The sequence below is a fragment of the Podarcis tiliguerta genome, assembly GCF_965153285.1.
Source record: "Podarcis tiliguerta genome assembly, chromosome: 13".
NCBI lineage: Eukaryota > Metazoa > Chordata > Lepidosauria > Squamata > Lacertidae > Podarcis > Podarcis tiliguerta.
Window position 1 is genome coordinate 41,039,514 of NC_139546.1, and position 5,427 is coordinate 41,044,940.

General features: G+C 40.7%; 1 protein-coding gene across 1 annotated transcript; it reads left to right on the forward strand.

Annotated features, from left to right (window-relative positions):
* Nucleotides 1-521: 521 nt before the first annotated feature.
* Nucleotides 522-5,102, forward strand: LOC310662924 (vomeronasal type-2 receptor 26-like; the record flags this gene model as incomplete). Its single annotated transcript, XM_083410303.1, has 5 exons — nucleotides 522-581; nucleotides 2,023-2,883; nucleotides 3,398-3,625; nucleotides 3,954-4,080; nucleotides 4,201-5,102. The coding sequence occupies exons 2-5, from the start codon at nucleotides 2,047-2,049 to the stop codon at nucleotides 5,100-5,102; spliced, it is 2,094 nt and encodes a 697-aa protein (XP_083266429.1). The 5' UTR covers nucleotides 522-581; nucleotides 2,023-2,046.
* Nucleotides 5,103-5,427: the final 325 nt, after the last annotated feature.

Genomic DNA, 5,427 nt, shown 5'->3' on the forward strand with positions numbered 1-5,427 from the left:
TATGTTTAGCTATGGGGAGACCGAGGGGAGGAATGATAGCCATTTTCAAATATCTCAAGTGCTGTCACTAAGAAGATGGAACAAGCTCCAAATCAGGGTATTCAAGTAACAAGAATAGAGATTTCAACTAAACATCAGGAAAAGCTTTTCTACTGATAAGAGCTATTCAATAGTAGAGCGGACTGAGTGTAAATCCCCCTGAACTCGATATGATTAACTACTTTGTTGGTGTGTAAAAGAATACATTTGTTGAAATTCCCTATGATACAGTTTGCAACTCTCATCCTAGGGTGGTGCCTAAGCTTTACCAGCACATCGTGGCCTTGGCATTTGCAGTCAAGGAGATCAACGAAGACCCTCACATCCTACCCAATATCACCTTGGGCTTCCACTTATATGACAGCTATATCAGTGCAAGGAGCACATATCTTGCCACACTGCTGCTTTTATCCACGGTGAAGAAATTTGTCCCTAACTATATATGTGATGTCAAAAATAATCTGACTGGGGTCATTGGGGGACTGGATTCTGAAATCTCCTTTTATGTGGCCACTGTTTTGGATATCTATAAGATTCCACAGGTAAGACACCTATGTACAATACCTCTATTAGCTTGCATAGAGGGAGAGGTTCCTCAGCATCAGTTCCGGGTGAAGATGAAATTGCAAGGAGAACCATGTACACCACCTTCAGATCCTTGGAAAAGAAAGGTGGTACATAATTGTAATATAAGCAAACAAAGACAGACAAACCTGAATAAAGGGGAAGGTTGCAATACCTAATAATAATAATAATGTAACTCTCCCCTGTCTTACACACACATTGAGATCACTTACATTATATAACAAAGGCCACTGATGGGAGAGTGGGCTTCTCTCTCACCAGCAGTTTTTGGTTATGCATCATTTTCTGCTTAGTTAAGAGGGTATCTGAATTGAGCTGCTGAGGAAAGGTGGCAATTGCTTACTGGATAAAAGAAATAAGATTTTAGGCGCCAGTGGAAAAATTGGTGCAGGAGGGCATGTCAAATAAGCTGCTGGGGAAGCGGGGAAATTGCTTACAGCTAAAAAAACCTTACAGGTAGGAGCCAGTACAATAACTATTCCTCTTTAGCACACCAGACATAATTAAAGACACAGTAAAGTTATGGGAAATTACAGATACAATCCAGTTCTGCAGGAAACAGTAATAGTAGTTAGCAGTTGATTCACTAGTGAAATAAATGTTTATAAATAAAGTCTGGGAGAAGAATCTGCACAGTTTTGTTCCTGATGGGGCATGTGCATCATGAAGAAGAAAGACGAATCTTCAGAGAAGAAATGTGCATCTAACCCAAGTTGCAATTCGGACAAACCCAGATAATGTCTCGGTAATCTGCTGTTTGAGGCATGTTATGTTCCCCCATTCAGTTTTATCCATTGTACAAGACCCTGCCAAATTTTGCAATGACATAAAAAATGTTTGTTTGTTTTTAAGTGAAGTTAACACAATTCTCTGCTTCAGTCATCAATGTGTTAACAAGATCCATAAAAATAATAAAAAACAGACACAGTGCCCCTCTCCATTCATCAAATCAAAAATTTTCAAACCACAAATGGGAGATGATCCCAGTTTTCAGCTAATCTGCATGTTTTTCTTTAGTATATGTGAGAGAGAGCCACACAAACTCTTAAAGATTGGCAAAGGGCATATTTGACTAACAGGGTTCACCACATAATGATTATGAATACAGTGGTACCTCGGGTTACATACGCTTCAGGTTACATACGCTTCAGGTAACAGACTCCGCTAACCCAGAAATAGTGCTTCAGGTTAAGTACTTTGCTTCAGGATGAGAACAGAAATCGTGCTCCGGTGGCGTGGGGCAGCAGGAGACCCCATTAGCTAAAGTGGTGCTTCAGGTTAAGAACAGTTTCAGGTTAAGTAAGGACCTCCGGAATGAATTAAGTTCTTAACCTGAGGTACCACTGTACTGTGAAAGGAATCTACTTTGTGTCTTCTCTTCCTCCATTTACTTTTTAGCTCATTTATGGCTCTGCTCCGGTGATGAATGATAAAAGCCCAGGGCTTCCCTTCTACCAGATGGCAGCCTCAGAAGCCCTTCAGTATGAGGGAATTCTCTCTTTGCTTCTGCATTTCAGGTGGACATGGATTGGACTCATTGCCATTGACAATGACAATGGAGAAAGATTTGTGCAAACCATTTCCCCAATATTTACCAAGAATGGCATCTGCTTTGCATTCCTAGAAAGAATCCCCAATTTTAGTTTTATTTCTGAAATTAATGGCATGCTACAACAGGGGACAAGTATAATCCATAAAATTTTTAGCAGCACAGCTAATGTAATAGTTGCCTATGGAGAATCTTATTCCATGGCAACTTTTAGATGGCTTCCATACCTATCAGAACATGATGACATGACATACAATATAAAAAGTAAAGTATGGATAACAACTGCCCATGTTGAGTTCACTTCATTTGTCATTCAAAAGAACTGGGATTCAAGAGTATTCAATGGTGCTATATCCTTTGAAATTCACTTCAGAAACCCACCAGGATTTCATCAGTATGTTGTGCACAGAAACCCCTCCAGCACAGATGGGGACGGTTTTATCAGGGACTTCTGGCAACAGGCCTTTGAATGTGTGTTCCCAGATATCCCTTCAGACAAGGTGGAGGGGAATATTAGCACCGGAGAAGAGAAGCTGGAGAGCCTTCCTGGAATATTTTTTGAAATGAGCATGACAGGCCACAGTTACAGCATCCACAGTGCTGTATATGCCATGGCCCATGCTTTACACGTCATGTCCACATCCAGACTCAGGCACAGAGGAATGGCATACAGAGGCAGAGGGAAGAATCAGAATCAACAGTTTTGGCAAGTAATAGGCTAAACATCCTCAAATGGAAGAGGCCTGTTATTCCCCCACAAGATATGCGTTTCCAAAATGTTTTCAACTTGCTCATTCATCTCAGACAAGGAAAATCACTTCCATGGTAGAACTTTGCAGACCACTAATATGTTACTACATTCACAGATAAGAAGCAGCGGTAATGATCGAGAGAGATGTTTAGCATTCTCTTTATCCCATATGCACAAAATCCTCCCTCGGAGCATGTGGTTGCACACCACTGTGGTGTCTCCTGAGATGAACAGGGACTAAGGGAAAGTGGTGTGGGGAGGAGGAGACAAAGAAAGGTTGTTAAAACAAAGTGAGGGATGTGGGAGAGAGAAAATTGGTGTTCTCTCCATCCTTGGACCTGACTCTACTCACAGTTGACTGTATCACCACCCACCTCTTGCTCTAGGTCCTGCCCACAGGAAAAAAGATACCTCAGTTCTGTATTAGAACTGCAGCCATTTCCAAACAATTGCCTTTTATATATTCAATCTAGCTCCATCACTTTCTGAGAGGTATCTCATTTAACAATTCTGCAGGAGATGTGGTCTTCATCAACCAGAATGGGGAGGTGGTATCCAGGTTGGATATTGTCAATTGGATTATATTCTCCAACCAGAGTTTGCAAAGAGTGAGCATTGGGAGGATAGATCCACAGGCTCCTCCAGACCAATCATTCATCCTTGATGAAGATGCCATAACATGGAACAGTTGGTTTAATCAGGTAGGACCGTATTATTAGAGAATTCCACAGAGATTCAGTGTTGGATAAAGAATGGTCATTCGCCTGCAGGTCTATTCACTGTCTTTTAAACTGCATGTTACTGTGCAGAATATGACAAAAGAATCCAAGTAACAGATTGAGAGGCAAAAGCTTACTTCTAGAAGTCCCTCAATGAATAAAGGAAAATATTTTATTTTATTATATTTATAAATATTTCTTAATAATTATAAAATAATGATTTTAAACTGAAGAAAAGAGGATAGACAAGCCCCAAGATTTTCCCTTTCTTGCTAAAAAGTGGGGAACTGCTCTTTCATTTACATAATAGACTCGGCCTCTTTCTCTCTGTACTGAGACATGTCTTCCAGGATCCAGCAAGAAAGTGAAGGAGGGACAGCCACCTTGCTGCTACGATTGCATCCCATGTGCAGAGGGGAAGATTGCAAACCAGTATGGTAGGAGAAATAAATAGGTTAAATAGATCCAGACTCAGTACTTAGCATTACTTTCTCAGACAGAAAGTAAACATTTCACCAAACTGAAATGTATGACCTAATATATTTCTTTCCCACCAGATATGAATGACTGCAATAAATGTCCTGACAATGACTATCCAAGCAAGAACCGAGATGCATGTTTACCCAAGGATATCACCTTCTTGTCTTATGAAGAACCTTTGGGCATCAGTTTAGCCTCTTTCTCTCTGTTCCTTTCCTTGTTCACAGCCCTGATACTAAGTATATTTATGAAGCACCACGACACAAGCATTGTCATTGCAAACAACCGAAACCTCACCTACACTCTCCTCATCTCTCTCCTGCTCTGCTTCCTTTGTGCATTGCTCTTCATTGGCCGACCTGAGAAGGTCACGTGTCTCCTCCGGCAACCAGCTTTTGCCATCATCTTCTCAACTGCTGTTTCTTGTGTCCTGGCAAAAACCTTCATGGTGGTTTTGGCCTTCATGGCTACAAAACCAGAATCCAGGATGAGGAAATGGGTGGGGAAAGGACTAGGCCACTCCATTCTCCTTTTCTGCTCCATGGTCCAAGCAGGCATATGTACTGTGTGGCTGGCAACCTCACCCCCATACCCAGATGTGGACATGCACTCAATGACAGAAGAAATTATACTAGAATGTAATGAGGGTTCTGTAACAATGTTTTACTGTGTCCTCATCTACATGAGTTGCCTGGCCACTGTAAGTTTTGCTGTGGCTTTCCTCGCCAGGAAGTTACCAGACAGTTTCAACGAAGCCAAGTTTATCACTTTCAGCATGTTGGTCTTCTGCAGTGTTTGGCTGTCCTTTATTCCCTCCTACCTGAGCACCAAGGGAAAATATATGGTAGCTGTGGAGATCTTCTCCATCTTAGCCTCCGGTGGTGGGTTGCTGGGTTGCATCTTCTTCCCCAAATGTTATATAATCATTTTGAGGCCTGAGCTGAACAATAGGGAACAGCTAATAAGGAAGAAAAATTAAAGAAATAATAAACCTGTCATTTCTGGTATTTTGTGTTTTTCTCTGTGTGTAGAACATTTGGAAATATATGTTCAGCTGCTGCCTTATATAATTTTTTCTAGGGTTCAAATTTCCATAGTTGAAAAATCATTGTAAAATTGACTTACTTGCTTTGAGGAAAACAACCATACATTTCCACATACATTATTCGATTGTAGCATGTGTTGAGAAGAAGATTCAGAACAATTCTTATCAAAATATACATGTAAACAAATCTGTATCTAGCCTTAATTCTCAATGATCAAACTTGTCTCACAGCTTTTAGCATAATGGGATATACAAAATT